Source organism: Ranitomeya variabilis, chromosome 7 (assembly GCF_051348905.1).
Source record: "Ranitomeya variabilis isolate aRanVar5 chromosome 7, aRanVar5.hap1, whole genome shotgun sequence".
Taxonomy (NCBI): domain Eukaryota; kingdom Metazoa; phylum Chordata; class Amphibia; order Anura; family Dendrobatidae; genus Ranitomeya; species Ranitomeya variabilis.
The window spans coordinates 21,443,841-21,468,356 of NC_135238.1; the positions used below are offsets into that span (position 1 = coordinate 21,443,841).

The 24,516-nt window shown below is 43.0% G+C and overlaps 2 protein-coding genes across 4 annotated transcripts in view; both read left to right on the forward strand.

Annotated features, from left to right (window-relative positions):
* Nucleotides 1–5,516, forward strand: part of MSLN (mesothelin) — a 28,018-nt gene extending 22,502 nt beyond the window's left edge. For both annotated transcript variants that reach the window (XM_077274418.1, XM_077274419.1), the window contains exons 32-33: nt 2,117–2,306; nt 4,373–5,516. In XM_077274418.1, coding sequence (XP_077130533.1) covers nt 2,117–2,306; nt 4,373–4,470 — 288 coding nt within the window. In that variant the 3' untranslated portion in view covers nt 4,471–5,516. The remainder of the gene's footprint in view (nt 1–2,116; nt 2,307–4,372) is intronic.
* Nucleotides 5,517–15,444: 9,928 nt separating this feature from the next.
* On the forward strand, nt 15,445–23,137 carry CIAO3 (cytosolic iron-sulfur assembly component 3). 2 transcript variants are annotated; one of them, XR_013218005.1, is made up of 12 exons: nt 15,445–15,638; nt 16,768–16,863; nt 17,761–17,904; nt 18,142–18,274; nt 18,484–18,618; nt 19,313–19,431; nt 19,510–19,639; nt 19,723–19,795; nt 20,644–20,781; nt 20,886–21,043; nt 21,495–21,858; nt 21,901–23,137. XR_013218005.1 is itself a non-coding variant. In XM_077274420.1 (11 exons), exons 1-11 carry the CDS (start codon nt 15,573–15,575, stop codon nt 21,731–21,733), a joined length of 1,431 nt encoding a protein of 476 aa, XP_077130535.1. In that variant the 5' UTR covers nt 15,445–15,572; the 3' UTR covers nt 21,734–22,443. The 2 variants fall into 2 exon arrangements, 1 of the variants encoding a protein (XP_077130535.1); XM_077274420.1 differs by having other exon boundaries at nt 21,495–22,443.
* Nucleotides 23,138–24,516: the final 1,379 nt, after the last annotated feature.

A 24,516-nucleotide genomic window follows, 5' to 3' on the forward strand; every position in this document is an offset into this window, starting at 1 on the left:
TCAACTCGTGTTCATAAAAAAAGAATATTAATTTCCAGAGAAACGAGTAACATCACCAAAATTCTCAACATTTTCAAGATATCTGCTGGTTGTAGGAAATAGGAACATTCTTAGTTAGATACCAGTACTCCAGATTACTTAGGTATTTTTTGCCTCAAAAACCTAATGATTTAGGAACCAAATATATTAATGTTGCATTTAAATGTATATTAATTAATGGGTTGACCTACAATGACAACATATCAACTATTCACTTATCACACGTATTAACTTATTACATGTCTATAATCATCAGTCTCACTGACAATGAACTGGGCAGCAGCAGTGTCTCATCATTTAAATGGAAGACCCTGTTCTTGTAATTTATGAGACCCCATGCGATCAGGAACTTGTCATCCATCCTGTAGATACAGCAGATGAAAAGCTGTAATTGTGGGACGGTGTATTTCAAAAGACTTACCAAAAGTAGTGTTGTGACCTACTTCTCTCTCCCCTTTCTGATTCCTCCTTTTCGGCCTCTTAAAATAAACTATGAACCATAAAATAGACCCATCTTCGCTCCTGACACGTTTGTTTTAGTAATAATAATTGTAATAATAATAAGAATCTTTTTATTTATATAGCGTCAACATATTCCGCAGCGCTTTACAGTTTTTTCACACATTATCGTCGCTGCCCCCGATGGGGCGCACAATCTAAATTCCCTATCAGTTTGTCTTTGGAATGTGGGAGGAAACCGGAGAACCTGGTGGAAACCCACGCAAACACAGGGAGAACATACAAACTCCTTGCAGATGTTGTCCTTGGTGGGATTTGAACCCAGGACTCCAGCGCTGCAAGACTGCAGTGCTAACCACTGAGCCACCATGCTGCCCATTTGTATTCCCCACTTTGTTGAAAATCTGAATTTCTTATCTCTTGGAATGGTGATGTTCCTCTATTATTTGTGTGTTAATAAAGTGACAACAGGGTGAAACCATTTAAGCCTGCATCCTCACAGCTCCACACCGGTACAGAAAATTTTGAGGAGTAATTCTAAACAGCAAAATAAAGACATGGTGATGTCAAGAAGGGGTTAAACTGTATATTAGCTAATCCAGAATTTTTTCTCTGGCTATAACAGGCAGACACGTGATAATTTCTTCTAAAATTATTTGTGGTCTCCATTTTGTAGTAGTTACACGTAAAATACATAATAGTTACATATTGCAGTATTCAGCACTCATGTCTGTCTGTCCTTGAGGAATCTTGTTTAAGTTCCTGTGTCCCCTTCTGTCACCTCCTGGTCACTTTTCCCCTGACGATTGACTCTGTCCATCATTATAGGTCACTAAAGTTATAGGAACCTTTAAAGGGATAGCCCACTACTGGACAACCCCTTCTTAATTGCCTGACATAAGATTAAAAAAAGTAATAAATAACATTCCAGGACTGGCACTGCTCCTCTGATGCCGGCAATAAGCATATTACAGAATTTCAGAACTTTCATTATACAATGAAATATTCACATTTTCATTTTAGAGTCAACGCATTTCGAAATATCAAACTACTTAATCAGGACAAACCACTGTGGTTTGTCCTGATAGAAGAAATTTGATACTTCGAAAAGCGTTGACCAATTAACCACAATCTTGGACTCCTGTCTCCTCATCATCCTTCCGATGGCAACTCAGTTTTAATCCATTTTATTCCAGTCTTCTATAGCTCACATTTACATTTTGAGAGATTGACGTTAATTTTACCAAATGTTACTTCATTACATTTGGAGCTTTTACTTTAAATAGATTAGAAACACAGGGGTCCCATTTTTTCTCCCCAAACATTTCCCTTCTGGTCCCCTACAGCTGAATTATCACAATCCCAGGCAAAACCATTGCACTACAAATGTTTATTTTATTTTCTGAAACAGCATCTCATTCTCTACTGGCTTTGTCATGGTATTGCATCTCAGTCCCTTACGAGCATATTCTCACAGCCCATGGCCTGTTCAAAGCAAAAACTCTTATCATGGTGACTAACCTATGGTTTTTTTATTATTAACAGAAGGATATATGACGAAAAAAATAAGTGGTTAATCTGACTTTTTCATACTTTTTTTCTTATCATTGTCGAATAGAAACTGAGTGCAGAAAATATTAAGGCTCTTCTTGGAAATAGCATCTCCGACATCGACACGATAACCAACAGCTCCGTACTCCAAGCCTGGGTGTCGGTGAACACACAGACAGAGATCAACAAACTGGGACTCGGCGTAACAGGAGGAGTCAACGAGACAATGCCTGAGGATTTCATAATCATTAGCCTGGGTAACAAGATGATTCTTTTATTACACTCAACACCTACGCTACAAGTATACATGGAAATATAAGAAAGTTTGTAAAAAGACAGTTTAGGAAAGTCTACAGTTTTGTGTCTCTTTAGTATTGGAATAAGGCAGGCAGTGTTCAAGCATAGAAAATCCCATAACAAATATACTGAGGAAAGGAAGACTACACAGAGACAGGGTTACCTTTTAGATGTCTTGGTGGGTTTCCCTTCATCAGTGTATAATGGTGCCCACCGCTCTTTAGGGGTGACAACAGGTTAAGGGATAGATTCTGTCTTCAACATCTCATAACTATGGTGTAAAGAAGGTATTGTGTTTTGATCCTTGGCTTTTCAGCTAACATTGAGAATATGTGAACCAAAAAATAGCATAGACAACAACAGAAATTTCCACTTTCCAAGACTAAAGGGACGTTTCACTTTAAAACATTTTTAAGATTTTTGAGTGGGAGATATCATGGCGTAAAGGAGTTGTCCCACTTACAAAGTACATTTTAATTAATAGATCTTGGAATAATAATAAGTTCCACAATTGTATGAGCTAAAAAAAGTTCCTGTGCTGAGATAATCTTATAAATGCGGACCTACTATGTACTGTCTTATTTTATCTGTCCAATCATGTCGAGCTGCTCCAGTTTATGGTCAGCACTTGCCACAGCTCCTGGCCAGGTGAGGAAGCATTAGTCATTTATGATAAATAACATGAAACAGCAGGGGCTGCTTTCTGAGAACACATTTCCCTGCCTGTTTTATCACAGGAGCGAGTGTTTCTGTCATATCTCCAGCCTTCTGAGTTCCTCATAACTCAAGTGAATGACATAGGCGCTCAGATGTCATAGGACGAACCCACACCACTGGCTTGATTTATAATGAACTCACAGACCTGTAGACACCGCAGCAAACACTCGCTCCTGTGATAAAACAGCCAGGAAAATTAGTTACCTCGGAAAGCAGCGACTCCTTGTTGTTGCATGCATCTGTATACTCTCTTATCATAAGCGACCTATGTTCCCCGGCCAGGAGCTGTGGTATGTGCTAATCATGAGCTGGAGGAGCTCTACAAGGTCAGACTCCGCAAATAAAAAACTACAAAGCAGGGGCACAGTTATATAATTATCTCAGAACAGGAACATTTTTACATATCCAATTGTGTAACTAATTATTCCAAGATCTATTCATTAAAATGTAGTTTGTTCATGGGACAACCTCTTTGAAGGGAAAAAAAACAAAAGTTTGAATTTAATGGAAATAAGTAAACTGTATATAAAATAAGTGTACAATCTAATTAACAATCAGTTGGGGGTGTGGTTATAGAAGGGGGAAAAAACTGGGAGTGCTTCTTTAATTATCTGACGCCCTCATAGTCAAAAGATGAAGGATTACAGAGGGTTTCAACTATGGTTTGAAATGGTCACTGAAACCCAACAGAGACATCTTCTGAAGTTGTTTGATGTCACTCTTCCCTTAAAATTTGTCTTATGGTAACTACATTCTTTAGAGGGGTTCTCCACCTAGATTAACCTTCACCAAAATCTGATTATATGGGAGAGATAAGCAGTAGTGTGCCAAGTCTCCTTGCCTATTCTCTACCTTCACCTCATTGCCAATATAACATTGAATTGTAGACGTAGGTGATCCGACACAGACTGGTCGCTACAGATATACTACTCGTCAATATGTAAATAATATGGATGTTATCCGGTGAATCTGTAGCAATCAATCTGAGAAATCTTGATATTATGCTACTGGTCACATACAGCACAGCTCCAGTCGAAGTCTATGGGACAGGTCGAAACAACCAAGAACAGCGTTCCCATTTCTTCATCAGTCTCAAAGACTTTGAATGAAACGCACTTCCGATTCATTCCGACTGGCAAACAGGATACCTGTTCTCAAGATTGGTGAGGGTCTCAAAGACCTATGATCCATTCTGTGAATAGGCAATGGGGGTTAGTTTTAGGATTGCACTGCTTTGAAGTAACAGGAATCCAGCAGAATCCTGAATCATGCATTCACCTAACCACCTTCCTTTTTTTTTCTTTTACAGTAGCCCCCACTTCTGGAGCATCATCATTCAGCTTTATCTACCTCTTGAATGCTTGCACATTAGTAGCCATATTTTACATAAATAGCCTCTTTCTGTAACCAGCCTACATATCCAATGTTTCACATCCACCTTTCATAACCTAACGTGGGAGGTATGTGGATAAGCAGTATTCACACTTGTTCAGGGCACAGGATGCTTTTTTAGATTCTAATGATACCTCAATAGTGATGTTTACACAGTCCATAAATTACACTTACAATTCATCCTACACATCATGGTGACCGAGACAACGACAGTCTATGAGGTAATCAATGCTGTTTATGATACTCTTGTATCACTCAACATTAGGGGGTATATCCAGGATACAAGTCTATAACTAATCTGTCAAGATCAAAACCAACTATTCCACTCACTAGTAGTGTCACTGCCAAAAATAGTTCCAGTCAATCATGAGCCTCAAGATTGAGGAGATCATAGAAGGTATGAAATCTTGTGGGAAGCATTTAATTTGGCCCAAAATTTATGTAAAGTGCTGAGACCTTGGAAAATGAAGCCAATTTGCTGATCTAGGAGCCCATGTTGTCAGCATGTCCCACTATCTAATCCACAATGATAAAAAAAAATAAAATCAAGACACCAAGTTGAAATATCAGTATTCTGCAAAATTATACATATCACCTCAACATGTCGACCAAATATTCAGTATAGGCTTACCTATATATCGGTCAAATTTGCACTTACAAGATTATACCTCACTATATAGACAAAATGTCTGACTAGGCCCCGCTTCCCAAAACAGGAAATTCTGGAAGAGCTTTTTCCTCCCAAAATGCAATATTATAGGAGAAAAGGGAGATAAGTCCCTGGCACCGTATCTCCACCCAGATGAAGCCAGTTCTCAAAAGTATTCACCTTCTCCAGTCGCAGGACCAGCCTCCATTAAACTTACAAACTATACCCCCTTTTCAATGGAATAAACCTGAGCTGCATTGTGTCTATGTGTATATCTCCTGTGTTGCCTGTCAGTTTGTTGTAAAATAAAAATCTTATACATCACTGGATGATATTTTTATACAAGATCAAAATGGATCACAAATGTCTGTAATATATTCTTAAATTAATAAAAAGCATATTTTGATCTAAACTCCTGTTTGATGACTCTTTTATTCAATCAGCATTAATAGTAGAATGAGCTAAAACAAGTAAAGTCATGTAGGGTATGTGTAATAATTATAGGGGATAACTCAGGAGACTCTTTGCATGGAACAAGACAACTACAGGACACAGTTTTATAAGTGGTAAAGTCTATATTATACACGGTGATTCAAACAGGTGCAGAGAGAAACTCAAGTCCACAACACTTGGTGTAAATATTAAACACAGCTTAGCAGTCTATAGGAAACTTCAGAGTAAGGGTATGTTCACACGATCCTGATTTCAATCCTTTTTTTTTCAGGACAAAAACCGCAGCTCTTGGCAGAAAACGCAGGTGCGTTTTTGGTGCGTTTTTGGTGCGTTTTTGATGCGGTTTTTAGTGCGGTTTTTGATGCAGTTTTCTCTGCAGATTGTCTGTGTTTGACACAAATAAAGCTTTAACTGCAGTGGGGGAAAAAAAAAAAAGAAATGATGTCATTTCCTTGTCCAACCCTTTTCTTCTTCCATCCTCCATTTTGGGACTAAACACCAAAATGAGTGGACGTGTTTTGAATGACAGCGCTCCGCAGAGTGCGGAGCGTAGGCCAGATCACAGCCCGCGGATCCAGCTCTATCCAGCTATGCGTCATGCGCCCCTATATTTAACATGGGGGCGCATGGACATGCGTCGCACTTGCGTTTTGCGCCGCATGCGTCACTGCAGCGCACGCATCCGGGCGCAGAGGACGCAGCAAGTTGCATTTTTGCTGCGTCCAAAATCAATCAAAAAAAGGACGCATGCGGCGCAAAACGCAGCGTTGTGCATGCGTTTTGCTGCGTTTTTGTTTGCGTTGTGTGTTGCGGCGCCGACGCTGCGGCGCACAACGCAAATGTGAACATAGCCTAAGTGCCACGTATTTAAGTGCCACGTATCACATATTTCAGTGCCACGTATTTCAGTGCCACGTATCACGTATTTCAGTGCCACGTATTTCAGTGCCACGTATTTCAGTGCCACGTATTTCAGTGCCACGTGCCACGTATTTAAGTGCCACGTGCCACGTATTTAAGTGCCATGTATTTAAGTGCCACGTATTTCAGTGCCACGTATCACGTATTTCAGTGCCACGTATTTCAGTGCCACGTATCACGTATTTCAGTGCCACGTATTTAAGTGCCACGTATTTCAGTGCCACGTATTTCAGTGCCACGTATTTCAGTGCCACGTGCCACGTATTTCAGTGCCACGTGCCACGTATTTAAGTGCCACGTGCCACGTATTTAAGTGCCATGTATTTAAGTGCCACGTATTTCAGTGCCACGTATCACGTATTTCAGTGCCACGTATTTCAGTGCCACGTATTTCAGTGCCACGTATTTCAGTGCCACGTATTTCAGTGCCACGTGCCACGTATTTAAGTGCCACGTGCCACGTATTTAAGTGCCACGTATTTAAGTGCCACGTGCCACGTATTTAAGTGCCACGTGCCACGTATTTAAGTGCCATGTATTTAAGTGCCACGTATTTCAGTGCCACGTATCACGTATTTCAGTGCCACGTGCCACGTATTTAAGTGCCACGTATTTAAGTGCCATGTATTTAAGTGCCACGTATTTCAGTGCCACGTATCACGTATTTCAGTGCCACGTATTTCAGTGCCACGTATTTCAGTGCCACGTATTTCAGTGCCACGTGCCACGTATTTAAGTGCCACGTGCCACGTATTTAAGTGCCACGTGCCACGTATTTCAGTGCCACGTGCCACGTATTTAAGTGCCATGTATTTAAGTGCCACGTATTTCAGTGCCACGTATCACGTATTTCAGTGCCACGTGCCACGTATTTAAGTGCCACGTATTTAAGTGCCATGTATTTAAGTGCCACGTATTTCAGTGCCACGTATCACGTATTTCAGTGCCACGTGCCACGTATTTCAGTGCCACGTGCCACGTATTTAAGTGCCATGTATTTAAGTGCCACGTATTTCAGTGCCACGTATCACGTATTTAAGTGCCACGTGCCACGTATTTAAGTGCCACGTATTTAAGTGCCACGTATTTCAGTGCCACGTATCACGTATTTCAGTGCCACGTGCCACATATTTAAGTGACACGTATCACGTATTTAAGTGACACGTATCACGTATAAGTGCCACGTGTCACGTATTTAATTGCCACGTATTTAAGTGCCACGTATCCCACGAAGATTTTCCATGGAGAACAGACACATCCAGAGACATGTCTGCTCTCCACGGCTGCAGCAACACACTGACAGGAGCCATAGTTCCTGTCGGTGTGTCACTGCGCATGCGCGAGCGAGTTTACCTGCGGTCATTGACCCCGGCACTCTCGCTTAACGGCAGTGCTGCGTGGGAAAGTTCAACGCAGCTGTACTGCTGTTAACCGAGACGCCGGAGTCATTGAACTCCGGAACAGTACGCGATACACTGCTAGGAGCTTCGCTCCTGGCAGTGTATCGCCGGAGAGCAGGGGATCGGCGTGGGACACTCGTTTTATGGATTCTGCGGACAGGGAGTATGGATTTGATTTTTTATTTTGTGATTTTTTCCTGGAGGATCGAGGGCTTCGCCTACAAGTGTGCTGTTGGTGAGTATATACTCTGTGTTATATGTTGTATGTACTGTACTGTGTGTCATGTATGTGTATTGTGTGTAGGTGTTTGGTGTAACTTTACAACTGTGCTAAGTCGCCGGACACAGGGACAACTCTCCCATCCTAATACCGGATGGGAGTCGTAGTCCCATACGGCGACTTAGCACAATGGTGGCACTAGCGTCGCATGGGGACACACACACACACACAGACACACACACAGACATACACACACACACACACACATACCAATTCAATCAAACGGCCGACACGATCCCCATGCGACGGTACGCCTCCATGTCTCTCCGCCCAAGCACTTCCGCCCACGCACTTCCGGCCGCTTCCCCGCACTTCCGGCTGCAGCGGTTCTGCACCACAAACCGCAATAAAACCCGCAGATATATTTTTGATCTGCGGGTTTTACTGCGGGTTTGACCTCACAATGGAGGTCTATGGGTGCAGAACCGCTGCAGTTTCGGGGAAAGAAGTGACATGCTCCTTCTTTTTTCCCGCACCGATTCATCGCGGCTTTTTAAGGGAAATTCAGGACCGTGTGCACAGTGGTTCCTGTTTTCCATAGGGGTACATTGTGATGTACCCTGCATGGAAAACAGCTGCGGAACCGCAGCGGCAAAACCGCTGCGGTTCTGCAGTAAAAAACGCACTGTGTGAACATGGCCTAAGGCTATGTGCACACGTAGGAAATGTGGTGTAGAATTTTCTGCACTAAATCTGCATCTGCAGATTTGATGCAGTTTCTGTGCAGTTTCTATGCAGTTTCTATGCAGTTTCTGCGCAGATTCTATGCAGTTTCTGTGCAGTTTCTATGCAGATTCTATGCAGTTTCTGCGCAGATTCTATGCAGTTTCTGTGCAGTTTTTGTGCAGTTTCTGTGCGGTACAATGTAAATCAATGTGAAAAAAAAAAAGCTGTGCACATGGTGCAGAAAAATCTGCAGCAGAAACGCTGCAGAACTGCACAAAAGAAGCGACGTGCACTTCTTTGAAATCTGCAGCGTTTCTGCGCAGATTTTTCTGCACCATGTGCACAGCTTTTTTTTTTTCCCATTGATTTACATTGTACTATAAATCACAGTGCAGTTCTGCAGAGTTTCTGCACACGATGCAGATTTAGTGCAGAATTGGTGCAGAACTGCAGCAGATTTTTCTGCTGCAGAAACGCTGCAGAACTGCAGTGATTTACAGTACAATGTAAATCAATGTGAAAAAAAAAAAGCTGTGCACATGGTGCAGAAAAATCTGCGCAGAAACGCTGCAGATTTCAAAGAAGTGCACGTCGCTTCTTTTGTGCAGTTCTGCAGCGTTTCTGCTGCAGATTTTTCTGCACCATGTGCACAGCTTTTTTTTTTCACATTGATTTACATTGTACTGCACAGAAACTGCATAGAAACTGCATAGAAACTGCACAGAAACTGCATAGAATCTGCGCAGAATCTGCATAGAATCTGCATACAAACTGCACAGAAACTGCATAGAATCTGCGCAGAAACTGCATAGAAACTGCACAGAAACTGCATCAAATCTGCAGATGCAGATTTAGTGCAGAAAATTCTGCACCACATTTCCTACGTGTGCACATAGCCTTAAATGCAATCACGCAGGAAGTCTATGAAGCACAATTATTCTTGAGGATACTTGACACGAATAAGTCCTTGTCTTAGTCCAAACACAGATAGATATGCTTATAAGGCAGTTCAAATAAAATCTTAGCACAACCAGGGAGGTCTGGGTAATAGTCTCAGGTTTTGCAGAGCAGCAACAGCTTACATGTCCAGCAAATGCAGATGGAAGTAAATTCGAGCAGCAGATGATGGAGGATTACTGGAAACTGGTGTATGCAGCAAGAACTCAGAGCAGAGTAGCAGGATCACCACACAGGTTCACAGGAGCAGGTATATAGCCAGGGAGTAATCAGAGGTCAGGAGCTGGATGCAAGGCAGAATACTCTAGCACAGACTGAAGGCTGGGGTGGAGTTTTATAGCAGGAAGACACAGTGCACATGAGATCAAAGGCGCCATCTTGGAAAAGGGCAGTAATGCACAAAAAGGTAATAAAAAATGTTCAGAGTCCTGACAGTATGTTTATTATCACTTAGTAGATAGTCCTCCCCATTCTTGGCTCTAGTTACCTTCCTGTTGCCATAGGAACCATCCTCTTGTAGTTCCAATAGCAATGGTCGAGAATGTGCACTTCCATTTGTTTTTACTCTATAGGTTCCTCTACCCTTACGTGGGTCTGATGTTCGTAGCCGAGTGTTCCCTAACTCAGTAAATTGAGTAAATTGCCTGTCAGCGGTATTACCCAGTGATTTGTGAACCAGTCTAAGGCTATGTTCACATGCAGAGTTTTTACTACTTTTTTTTATTGCAGCCAAAACCTGCTCTCTTGCCTGTAAAAATGCTGATCTCAATACACTTGTTTTGCAGTGGAGTTTTTTTTTTGCAACATTTTGGTAGGAGCAGATTACATGTGTGCTTTGTTTATATTACATTTTTAATAAAACTTAGTTTCATTCTGTAAAAACGCTTGTTTCGGTGGGTTTTCTTTCAGCTTTTTTTTTACTTTCTCATTGCTTCCTATGGGTAAAAATACACTGAAAGAATTGACATGCTGCAGACTTCAGAAATGTTGTCTGCAGTTCTCAACTTGAATGAAGATAAAAAACAAGGGTGTGCATGGGATTTCTATATAAAAAAAACTTCAGGAAAAATGCCATATAGACTAATGTATTCACACAACCCCAAATATACATGTTTGGGAAAAAGGAGGTTCCATTGCAAAGAATACCTAGGGTATGTGTCCACGTTCAGGATTGCATCAGGATTTGGTCAGGATTTTTCATCAGTATTTGTAAGCCAAAACCAGGAGTGGGTGATAAATACAGAAGTGGTGCATATGTTTCTGTTATACTTTTCCTCTAATTGTTCCACTCCTGGTTTTTGCTTACAAAAACTGATGAAAAATCCTGACCAAATCCTGATGCAATCCTGAACGTGGACACATACCCTTAAAAAACTAATTTTTTTAATAAGGTCAGGTGTAAAAGCAGATATTTAAAAATTCAAGCCAACACCTCTTTAGAAAAAGCATAGGCGAAACGGCATCGTTTGGGTGGTAGCACGCTGCATATACCTACAAGGCACCATTCACTTTGTCAGTACTAAGTCCACATGTCTCCTTTGCTCCATGTGTCTACTGACTCTTCATGAGCCCTTTGGATTCACTGAACGGGGACTTTATTTAATATGAACCGTTATAGGGTCTACTCAGACTTTCTTATCTAGACTATTAACCCTGCTTTTGTAGATCAGGTCCCCATTTTATAATTTATGCACTTGCACATTACAATTAATTGTGTGGAACTCTGTATCTCCATATAATTTGTGGCACTTTATTTGCTATATTTGCTACATTGGAAAATATCTACTATACCATAGATAACACAAATAATATACATAGTCTCCAAATCATTCTATGAAATGTATTAGGATGCACTTAGCTGCATTTATATGCTAATTGCATATTGTGAATAGCGACTCAATGCCATATCGAAAAATAAGAGAAATCTGAGTCAATGCTAAATATCAAAACTATGTATACTTTATTTCAAACAAATAATCACACATTTAATCTTTTAAAAGTCTTAAAAGGGCAGACTGTATTAAGCAAAAAGAGTGTGGGTTAGTGACAAAAATCCAAAAAAAGTGAGTGCCGGTCACAAAGTCAAAACGCGCAGGGTAAGCCTGAGGTGCTAGAACAACAGAAACCCCCTATATGTGAACTCATTTGACAAACTACACTCCCTAATGAATTCATGTAGGGGTGCAGTGATCATATTAACACCACATGTGCCTCACAGAATGTTATACCACTGAGTGGTGAAGAAAGAATAAACTACATTTTTACCACTAAAATGTTAATTTAGCCCAAAGTTTTTAGTTTTTCTAAGAGCTAATAAGAATTTTTTTTTACAGCAGACTGAGGTCCATGTTTTTCTTAGTGTGCCAACACCCTACATGTTATCGGGAAATATTTTTCAGGCACAGTGCAAAGCTCAGAAGGCAAGGAGTGAAAGATTTTAATATTATGGCTTGCAGGTGCCATGACCCACTAGGAGAGCCCCTGAGGTCCCAGAAGAGCAGAATCCACAATAAGTGACCCCATTTTACGAACTACACCTCTCAATGAATTCATCTAGGGGTGCAGTGATCATATTAACACCATGGGTATGTCACAGAATTTTATACCATTGGGCAGTGACAACAAAATAACTACATATTTACCACCCAAATTTTGTTTTAGCCAAATATTTTACATTTTCACGCAAGAAGTGGGTAAAAAAAATGGCATCAAAATTTGTCTCAGAATTTCTACTGAACGTGGCAATACCCCATACAGCACAGACCAAAAGTTTGGACACACCTTCTCATTTAAAGATTTTTCTGTATTTTCATGACTATGAAAATTGTACATTCACACTGAAGGCATCGAAACTATGAATTAACACATGTGGAATTATATACTTAAAAAAGTGTGAAACAACTGAAAATATGTCTTATATTCTAGGTTCTTCATAGTAGCCACCTTTTGCTTTGATGACTGCTTTGCACACTCTTGGCATTCTCTTGATGAGCTTCAAGAGGTAGTCCTTGCCATGCGCAGCTTACAAGCATAAAGCAGCTGCTGGCATCTGAACAAGATGCTGCGAGGGAGAGCCGGGAAGGTAAGTGAAATGGTTTTTTTTTCATGTTTTCTGATGGGGCCATGCATACCAGGATGGTGGTCGGGGCCAATTTTAAGGATGGGGCCATGCATACCAGGACCGGGATGGGGGCCAATCATACCAGAATAGGAATGGGACCATGCATACTAGGACCAGATGGGGGCCCTGCATACTAGGATAAGGATGGGGGCCATGCATTCTAGGATGAGATGGGGGCCCTGCATACCAGGATAGAGATGGGGCCATGCATAGTAGGATAGGGATGAGGGGGCCACACATACCAGGATAGGGATGGAGCCACTCATACCAGGATAGGGACAGGGACATGCATACTAGGATAGGGATGAAGGCAATCATTCCTGCGAGGATAAGGATGAAAGGGACCATTCCCACCAGGATTGGGATGAGGGGGCCATGCATTCCGAAATAGGGATGAGGGGGCCATGTGTATCAGGATGGGTATGTGGGGACCATATATACCAGAATAGGGGATATTAAGTTCAGAAGTGACCACATTTTTTGCTTCAGTTTTGTTTCCTAATTTCCTCCTCTAAAACCTAGGTGCGCCTTATAGACGGAAAAATAAGGTACCTTGTATTGGCACATTTGTTTAAAGGGGTTGTCCACTACTCAGGCAACCTCTTCTCACTGTTTCCTACAAGTAAATAATTACACCTATGCTCACCGGTGCCGGGATTGGCAATCTCTCCAAAGGATTGCGTGACATTATGTCATGAGTTCCCTGTGGCAAATCAGTGGTCTCTTCATTGTCTCTTCCTTTGGACAAATCAGACATCTGGAGGAAGTGAGGGCTGCGGCGACTCTCTCACTTATGTCAGGGGTTGTAAAAGTAGTCAATAGTGATGCCTCTTTCGTGACTGATCTAAGGCGAAGAGCTGGCTGCCTGCTGGGAACGACTTGAGTCGGCGTTCCAGTGAGACACTAAATTCTTGGTATGGTTCTGAGCGTAAAATAACACCAAAACCCAAGCCACACGAACCAAACCCTGCCTATCCATCAATTTCATTAGCTGGCTACACGTACGTGGGTTTTTGGCTTTGGGTGAGCGGCCTTCAGCTCCATTAATTTCATTTTAAATGTGTGTTCACCTGGGGAGAACACCTATTTAATAGGGATCCATTTAGATTCCAAAGAGCTGGCTCTTTTTTGGTGAGCGGGTCAAGTTATCCAGAACACTAAAAGGAGCTGGAAGAGTCACTTCTCATGGATAAAACATGAGGTTGGGCAGTCAAGGAGTCTGAGGACAAAAGCCAAAAGGGTACGTCAAAGACAAATAGATACGAGGCGAAGTCCGAGGTCACGTAACTAAGGTCAAACTGTGCCAAAGGCAAAAGGAGTAATACAAGGTCCAGCAACAAAGATCAGAAAATCAGAACACAGACCAAACACACAACAGAGCAAGGCTATAACTGACAATGTTCTGATCATTGCCAACCAGCTAAGTAGCCAGGTAATCACCCTGAATGGGTGACACCTTGAGGAAACCCACAGGCCGGACCAGATTGGACAGCTTGGATGTCATAAACAATACTGACAGTCCAGCAAGTCACTGCCTCAGACTGAGCGATTGGGCTGTCATTCACAATACTGACAGCCCAGCACGCCCCTGCATCCTATAGGGCGGTGGAGCTGTCACTCACAGCATCCTAAAGACACCTTGAGTGGTGGAATTGTGACAAATGGACTGTCTATTACTAGTGTGAGCGAAATCAACTTTCTTCTATGCCTTTTGAACTCCAAATTAATAAGATTTGTTTTACGAGCGCTCGAGAAAACAATACGGCACAGCCTTGTACGGTGTACTCAGGATTTCCGGTTTATTACTACAGAACCCAAGGTTAACAGTGTCAATGACAAAGGAAGCCTTGATGAAAGATGTACCCAATAGGCTGTTCTTCTCACCATTGTTAACTATTTGGTTACCACGCAACAAGAGAATGAGACAAGATGGATACTTCAAAATGGAGTCTGGCCATGCCCTTTATCATCACACATTAAAAAGTGATAATACATCCTAACATAGGGAATAACTTTAAGGGTTAATTCACACATCCACATAACGACCCTTTTGTTACCCATAATGCCCTCTGTTTTTTCCGGTGACTTCAATATTAGTGTAACACAGTCCTGTTGAAAAATCAGAATTTACGCCACAAAAGTAGCAATAAATTAAGAAAAAAAAATGGCCGTCAGCCTGAGCGGTGTATCATTTCTGGTGCAGGATTGCGACAACTTAACGGCCAAATTCATTAAAATGAACTACCTTTTCTAATTAATTTGGGGCGTCTTCCTCCAGTGCTCCCTAAATGACAGTTTTAAAGTATCATGGTTTTTGTGTGAGGAAAAAAATTACCTCAGAAAAAGCGCAAACAGAAGCTCACAGCTGAGAGGCTGCGTAAAATCCAGGGGTCTGAAAGGGGGTCACATACTTTACAATAGTTTACAATTTATGGCCACACAAGTGTTCCCACAATACATCTGGCTCATTAATTAGGCAGAGACCATCATTAATTAGGCAGAGACCCTGCTCCGCGTCAGACTCCGAGCTCTTTACTGAGCACACGGAGCTCCCTACACTGCGCTTATAACAGTCAGTGCGCGCGCAAATGTACTGAGCTGCTTTACGGCAGTGCTGCACTGCTGCAGCTGCGTCCGGACGGTCGCTTGCTTTACGGCGGTGTGGCGGAAATGGCGTCTCACTTCAGCGGAGTGCTGCAGCTGACCGACTTGGATGATTATATCGGCCCCTCGCAGGTATGGTGACACTATAAGAACCGATTATCAGGCGGTGTGAGCGTGTAAAGATGGATGTTACACCGTGATAACTGAAGGGACGTGTGATAACCCATGTGGTGACAGACAGGGGTCACATCATATCCACGGAGGAACAGCTTTCTTCCATACTGCAGTGTCTTTGTGGTGAAACTACAACTCCCAGCATGCCTTGGCTGTTGCAGAATGGCAAGGCATGCTGGGAATTGTAGTTTTATCACTGATTATATTAAATTGTATTTTTCCATCAGTTTTTCTTGATATTTGGGACACAAACAACGTTTTTATTGTTTCTATAGGAGGGAGAAAAAAACAATTCTGGCGGTTTTAATTTTTGGTTTATTTGTTTTTACACTGTATACCTTTATGGGTTAATTTTTATGTTTGATTGAAATTTTGCGACTACAAATTTTTTATTTTTTTTTTAAACCTTGGCTTATTTTTGTATCAGGATTTTTTTTTTCCCTTTAGATTTTTAAAACCTTTTAAACTCTTATTTTTTTTTTTTATATATATATATATATTTAAAACCTTACATTTTTTTTCACACTTTTTTTTGTAGTTTTTTTTTTTAAACTTAATTCTTTTTATTTACAAACTTTTTTTATTTTAAAAAACTTAAAATTCTTAAACTTTTTTTTTTTTAACTTTTAAACTAGAAAAAGATACAAATGTAATTCTTTTATTTTAAACTTTAAATTCTTGATTTAAAAAACAACTTTTTGGACTTTTTAAAATCTCAATTCTTCATTTTATTTACAAACCATTTTTTTTACACTTTTTTTTTTTTTTTTAAGTCCTCCTAGGACTTTTTCTGTATTTAATGTAACTAATGGTTGGGCTCCATGGGAGTACAAACATGGCGGCAATAGAGGCGATCAGTACGACCCCAGCTGCTATAGCTGCCCACGATCATGTGATGGGCACCAAGAGTTGACTGCGGCATCTAAATAGTTAAACAGCGGCGATTGGAGCGTCCCCCCTTAAGTTTTGACCATATCTTATGGCATGAGATAGCGAGACCCCCACATGTCTCTCCCTAATGCTCATGTCTAACATTGGAATATAGTTAGGATTTGTTCTGAGTATTCTTTTTTTTTTTTTTCTCTAGGATTGTATAAAACCAATCAAAGTAGAGAAGAAACCTGGAAAAGGGGCGGCCAAGATCCGTATTGAGGATGATGGGAGTTATTTCCAAATCAATCAGGTGATGAGTAACGTTTGTTTTCGCCGTCGTGAACATTTAAGTTGAATTCACACGCTGCAGTTTTTGGTTTTTTTTCATTTTTTCCGTAGTTTTCCAAACCTTTGCCAAAATCGCTTTGGGTTTTACCAGGATTTCAGAAAATTATGCTAAAAATACATCTCGCTAATGGGGTACGACGACTGGGTCACCCACGATGTCTGTGCAGTCGCTCTGCATTAAAGGGGTCTTTCCCCAGGCTTCCAGCTCAGCAGTCTAGAGTTAATGGGCAGATTGTGTAACGTATGGATGAACCGGAGGGGGAAGATTTGAGCCCAAGACCCCCCTATACTCCATCCTTGGTGCTCTAAAAGTGAACCCCCTTTAAACTGAGATCATTAATCTGGAGCGAGACTTAATCACCAGAACCAGTGCCAGATAATCGGACTTTCTGAATGCTAATTTTAAAGGAGGCCCATGTCCCCGGCTGCAGTCCTTTTTACTCACCCTCCCCAGGTCCAGCGCTGAGTCTTTACAGCTGTTTCCAGTATCTGTTATTGTCAGCAGCGGTAACCTCATGGCTGCAGCCAATCACTGAACTCGGCGACCCAGAGCAGCTCATGCCATAAACTCAAATAGTCGCAGAGCTCATGGATTGGCTGCAGCGCTGTCGATGTGACGTCAAGCACACTAGACAATAAGAGACATTAGAAACTCTGGATTGGACCCAGGGAGGGTGAGTAAGGTGTGTGTATATATATATATATACCGTATATATATATATATATATATAATTTCAAATATCTTCTGGAACTGGAAAATTCCCTTTAAAGCCAATAGAGAAAACTGGCCCAAAAATATAAAGGAACGGGGCATTTAATGGAGCAGAACTTTATATACTGACGCCTGTGTGACCTGCAGGATGGAGCTTCCCAAAAACTAGAGAAGGCCAAGATCACCCTGAACGACTGTCTGGCCTGCAGTGGATGCGTGACGTCCGCAGAGACCGTGCTGATCACACAGCAGAGTCACGAGGAGCTGTACAAGATCCTGGAGCTGAACAAGGTAATGTCCGTCCCTGGGGTCCCGGAAGCGGAGATACGGGGTCTGCGACACAAGCGGCTGCACAGTGTGAGGATTGCACCTTATATCTCAGCTTCATGGACCCCCTGAGCTTGTGACATTGGAGGAGTAATAGGATTCACACCCCGGAGCCGGTGAACTCCGAACTTGTGACATTACTGAGCAATAGGCCCCGGGAGGGCTGTAGAGAAGCATCCCAACATGTCACCTCTTCCCCAGGTGGAGGACGCCTCTAGGCACAGGCTGGTCGTGGTTTCCATCTCTCCACAGTCTCGAGCTTCTCTGGCCACAAAGTTTAACCTCAATATCCAGGAAACTGCTCAGAAACTGACGGCCTTCTTTAAACAGTTGGGTAAGAAGAAAGAAAAAAAATGTCCTAAAGGGAATTGTTAATGTGAACATGATCTGGGAAAGCGGAGTGAGCTACCATCACACCACTGAGCCTACCATCACAGCAGAGGTGGTCATTCAGCTTTCCCAGACTCCTGAACGGTTTTGTCTTCCTGACGACGGTTTCCTGCTCCCTGCTTTACTAGGTGGATTTTTTTTAATGCTCTGTAGGGGTCCACTATGTGTTTGACACCAGCTTTTCCAGAAACTTCAGCCTATTGGAGAGTCAGCGAGAGTTTATACAACGCTACAAGAGACGGCAGGAGGAGACGACGGCCCTGCCCATGTTATCCTCCGCCTGCCCAGGTACATGTGTATGCTATGTAGCACCCTGGGTCTGGCGGTAGGGGCCTGGATCTGGGGGTAGGGGCCTGTTTTTTACTCCTCTGGGGTTAGGTCCCTGGGTTTGGGGGTAGGGGCCTGTGTTTTGTTCCTCTGGGGTAGGTCACTGGGTCTTGGGGGTAAGGGCCCGTTTTTCACTTCTCTGGATCTGGGGGTAGGGGCCTGTTTTGTTTTTTTTTGTTTGTTTTTTGTTTTTTTTTTACTCTTCTGGCTCTGGGGGGAAGCTCTCTCTTTTTTCCGCCTTCTGACTCTGGGGGGGGAGCTCCCTGTTTTTTCCGCCTTCTGACTGGGGGGGGAGCTCCCTGTTTTTTACTCCTTCTGGCTCTGGGGGAGGGAGCTCCCTGTTTTTTACTCCTTCTGGCTCTGGGGGAGGGAGCTCCCTGTTTTTTACTCCTTCTGGCTCTGGGGGAGGGAGCTCCCTGTTTTTTACTCCTTCTGGCTCTGGGGGAGGGAGCTCCCTGTTTTTTACTCCTTCTGGCTCTGGGGGAAGGAGCTCCCTATTTTTTACTCCTTCTGGCTCTGAGGAGGGAGCTCCCTGTTTTGCACTTACATGTTACCGGCTGTTGCATGTTGTTGCTGCTGATGGTGTGTTGCAATCAGACAATATGAAACCTGTCTAGAATAGAAACCACCATTGTTGCCCTTTCTTCGTTTCTAGGGTGGATTTGTTATGCTGAGAAAACTCACGGCTCCTTTATTATCCCGCACATCAGCGTCACCAAATCTCCACAGCAAGTGATGGGATCCCTGGTGAAGAACTACTTTGCAAAGGGAAAGGTGAAAGAATGAAATCTATATCTGGTATTTATTAATGTATCTGATATCGATGTATCTGACATCTGTCTCCTGTCCCAGAACCTGCCGCCTCACCGCATCTACCATGTCACAGTGATGCCGTGCTACGACAAGAAGCTGGAGGCCTCCAGGCCGGACTTCTTCAATCAGGAGTACGAGACCCGAGATGTAGACTGTGTCATCACTACTGGTGAGGGCTGCCGGCGCTGATCACGGGTGTCACTACTGTGCTGTGTATAAAGGACGCTGCTGATCACAGGATGTCTATTATAGGGGAAGTGCTGCGGATGCTGGAACAGGAGGGGATCGCTCTGCCAGAGGTGAATCTCTGTCCACTTGATGCACAGTGAGTGTTCAGTATCTATATAGTTATTACTGAGAAGTCGTCATACAAAATCTCACCTGTGAGCGCCCTGGTCGGCTGCATGACCCAACAGCCCCAGGGTCCGGAGTGATATCTGACCACAGAGGCATTCACTATTCTGCTGGTGGTTGTTGGAAAACATCAGGATACAGGATGTATGTACACAGTGACTGCACCAGCAGAATAGTGAGTGCAGCTCTGGAGTATAATACAGGATGTAACGCAGGATCAGTAATGTAATGTATGTACACAGTGACTGCACCAGCAGAATAGTGAGTGCAGCTCTGGGGTATAATACAGGATGTAACTCAGGATCAGTAATGTATGTATACAGTGACTGCACCAGCAGAATAGTGAGTGCAGCTCTGGAGTATAATACAGGATGTAACTCAGGATCAGTAATGTATGTACACAGTGACTGCACCAGCAGAATAGTGAGTTCAGCACTGGGGTATAATACAGGGTGTAACTCAGGATCAGTAATGTAATGTATGTACACCGTGACTGCACCAGCAGAATAGTGAGTGCAGCTCTGGGGTATAATACAGGATGTAACTCAGGATCAGTAATGTAATGTATGTACACAGTGACTGCACCAGCAGAATAGTGAGTTCAGCACTGGGGTATAATACAGGGTGTAACTCAGGATTAGTAATGTAATGTATGTACACAGTGACTGCACCAGCAGAATAGTGAGCGCAGCACTGGGGTTTAATGCAGGATATGAATTTGGATGAGTGCAGGACAATGTACCGTATGTATACAGTAACACTATACGTCACCATAGTTGTATACAGAAGTGAAGCATTATGGGTTTTCTGTCTCTGCAGGTTCAGCAGTGCGGTGGATAATGAACCCTTAGGACATGATGGTGGAGGATCTGGCGGATACCTGGAACATGTCTTTAAATCCGCAGCACAGGAGCTCTTCGGCCTCCATGTAGATGACATTACATACAAGCCTCTGAAGTACGGTCGCGTCTGTCATTGTGTCGCTGTCTGGCGTCTCTGTTATTAGCGGTGACCCCTCCTGTGGATGATGAATACACGAATCATCTGTTCATCCTGTACAGGAACAAAGACTTCCAGGAAGTGACGCTGGAGAAGGACGGGGAGGTGCTGCTGCAGTTCGCACTGGCGTATGGCTTCCGGAACATTCAGAATCTGGTGCAGAAGCTAAAAAGAGGCCGCTGCGCCTATCACTACGTGGAGGTGATGGCCTGTCCTGCAGGTAACGCTGCTCACAGTGCCCGGCTCAAAGAAGAGTCCAGAGCAAGAGCCCTACGATATTGCACTGTCTGTTAGAGGACGCTAAATGTTCTGAGTTTATTACCGGGATGGAATTCATAGAGAAAACTTGTCATTGTATAATAAAGGGATGATTCTGAATATATAGGGTTAATCTATAGGGCAGCACGGTGGCTCAGTGGTTAGCACTGCAGCGCTGGGGTCCTGGGTTCAAATCTCACCAAGGATGACATCTGCAAGGAGTTTGTACGTTCTCCCCGTGTTTGCGTGGGATTCCTCCGGCTAGTTTTTCCACCAGGCTGTCTTGATGCCGCTGGCGGATCCAGGCTGTCTTGATGCCGGGTCCAGGCCGTCTTGACGCCGCTGCCGGCACCCACGTTGAACGTTGGGTATACGCCTGTACTGACATCTTGTCCCCGTCTCCTCTATTTCAGGCTGTTTGAATGGCGGTGGTCAGATCCGGGCAGAAGGAGAGGCCGGTAAGGACTTACTGCAGAGGGTGGAGCAGCTGTACACGTCCGTGAGGACGGAGGCACCGGAGCAGAATGACAGAGTGAAGGAGCTTTACGAGCAGTGGCTGGGAGGGCAGGACGGCGCCGGGGTGAAGGAGGCGCTGCACACACAGTACCACGCCGTGGAGAAAATCACATCTGGGCTGACCATTAAGTGGTGACTCAAACCCACAGTTGTACATTACAAATCAGGACAATATCAGCCTCGGTGTAGTCCTAACGACCTCGAGGTGGGACTGTCCAAGTAGACTGGGGGGTAAATACATGGTTTGTCCTGCCGCAGCTTGTGTAGCAACTTGTGTAGCAACTTGTGTAGCAACTTGTGTAGCAACTTGTGTAGCAACTTGTGCACTGTCTGATCCACACAGTTAATTCTGCTGCCGTAACCACAGCCTTACTTTGTATCTTTTTACTTCTTTACTCTAAATCCTATATTTGATCTGTTATTCCCTGTTATCAGCCATTTCAGAGATGGGGCTAGACAAATACTACAGTCAGCCCAAGTCCAGAAGTCTCTGCCCCCCATGATCGATGCTGAATGTCCGATTTACGCTCCTCTTAAATGGTCACTGTCATCTCAGCAAAGTGTGCATAAGCGACTATAAGGGTATGTGTCCACGGTCAGGTTTGCTTCAGGCTTTGGTCAGGATTTTATGCAGGTGAAATCCTGACCAAAAATGCACCTGAGGTCACTGGCAGGTCACCTGCGGTGTTCCTGCGTGTTTTGCTCATTGTAGCAACATGCTGCGTTCTGAAAAAACGCAACGCATGTGCGTTTTTGCGGGAAAAACGCATGCGTTTTTTAATGCACAGTGGAGACGGGATTTCTTGAAATCACCTCCACTATGCTGTAATATCTGGACGCTGCGTTTTTGACGCTGCGGCTCAGCGCTACGTCAAAAACGCAGCGTTTCCTGAACGTGGACACATACCCTTATACATCTTAGACAAATCAGCTTTTTTTTTTTCCCCCACTTATGAGCCATTTCTTTTCTGCCTTCGGAGCTGATCAGTCACTCATCCAATTTCGTCCTGGTCAAAGACGTACTTGAGAGCTTTATGGATAAGTATTGAGAAAAAAGTGGACACATACAAATCACTGCTGCTTTTTAATAAGTGTTTTATGTCATACCCAGTGCTGGATTCACAGCTGCGCTGCTCAGTACCAATAAAAAATGTCCTTCATACTTCTGTTCATGTGCTACATAAAGACAGGAGTCCCTCATGTCTGTATGTGTTGTGTATGGGAGACATTATAGCTAGTGGTGAGCGAGTGTGCTCGTTACTTGGGTTTTCCGAGCACGCTCGGGTGGTCTCCGAGTAATTTATGAGTGATCGGAGATTATGTTTAAGTCCCTGCAGCTGCATGATTTGCGGCTGCTAGACAGCCTGAGTACATGTGCGGATTGCCTGTTTATTAGGGAATCCCCACATGTATTCAGGCTGTCTAGCAGCCGCATTTCATACTTTGATCTGGAACCACTTTTAGGAACCTTCTGTTTTGTTTTATTCGTGTTTCTTGGATTTAAAATGTTAAGTATATTTAATAAAATGTTATTTTAGGAGATCTTTGTGTGCACTTGTTTCCAGATGTTGGTTTGTAGATTAGTTCCAGAGTGTGTCTCTTGAAGCCATGTGCACACGTTCAGTATTTTTCACGTTTTTTTGCTATAAAAACGCGAACAAAAAAACGCTTACATATGCCTCCCATTATTTTCAGTGTATTCCGCATTTCTTGTGCAAATGTTGCATTTTTTTCCGCGAAAAAATCGCATAGCGGAAAAAAAAGCAACATGTTCATTAAATTTGCGGAATTGCGGGGATTCCGCACACCTAGGAGTGCATTGATCTGCTTACTTTCCGCATGGGGCTGTGCCCACCATGCGGGAAGTAAGCGGATCATGTGCGGTTGGTACCCAGGGTGGAGGAGAGGAGACTCTCCTCCACGGACTGGGCACCATATAATTGGTAAAAAAAAAAAAAAAAAAGAATTAAAATAAAAAATAGTGATATACTCACCTTCGATGGCCCCCGGAGTCTTCCCGCCTCTCATCGGTGCATGCTGCCGTTTGCGTTCCTATAGATGGTGTGTGTGAAGGACCTGCGATGACGTCGCGGTCACGTGACCGCGACGTCATCGAAGGTCCTGCACACACACCATCTATAGGAACGGAAGCCGCTGAGATCAGCTGTCTGCAGGTGAGTATAACCATTTTTTAAATTTTTTTTAAACATTCTATCTTTTACTATTGATGCTGCATCTATAGTAAAAAGTTGGTCACACTTGTCAAACACTATGTTTGACAAGTGTGACCAACCTGTCAATCAGTTTTCCAAGCGATGCTACAGATCGCTTGGAAAACTTTAGCATTCTGCAAGCTAATTACGCTTGCAAAATGCTAAAAAAAAATACGCGAAAAAACGCAAAAAAAAAAAAAAAAAAAAAAAAAATGCGGATTTCTTGCAGAAAATTTCCGGTTTTCTTCAGGAAATTTCTGCAAGAAATCCTGACGTGTGCACATACCCTGAATGTTTTTTCCTTTGTTGCTCCGCTTGTTTGTTTTTTTGCGTTGGTATTTATCTTTATTAACCATGTTCTAGTTTTAGAGTGTAGTCAGACGGCCGTATAACACAGACGACCATCACCTTGCACTGCTAGGACTGGCTGTTGGCTCTCCTGACCTGGGCTTGACAGCATGTATTTCTATGTAGCCGTCCCCCTCAAGTCAGGATTGCCGACGGTCAGTCCAAGCATTGCGATACGATCCTCGCGTGAGTAGTACGCCCGTCTGACTGCGCCTTTATGCATCGAGTGATCGGTGTTTGCATTATTGTTCACTTCTCTAATAACGTTTCAGAGACTCTTGGGATTACATTGTAAATCCAAACATGATCATTTCAGTGTTATTTCTGCCATTTTTGGGGGAGGCGGGATTGTTCTAAC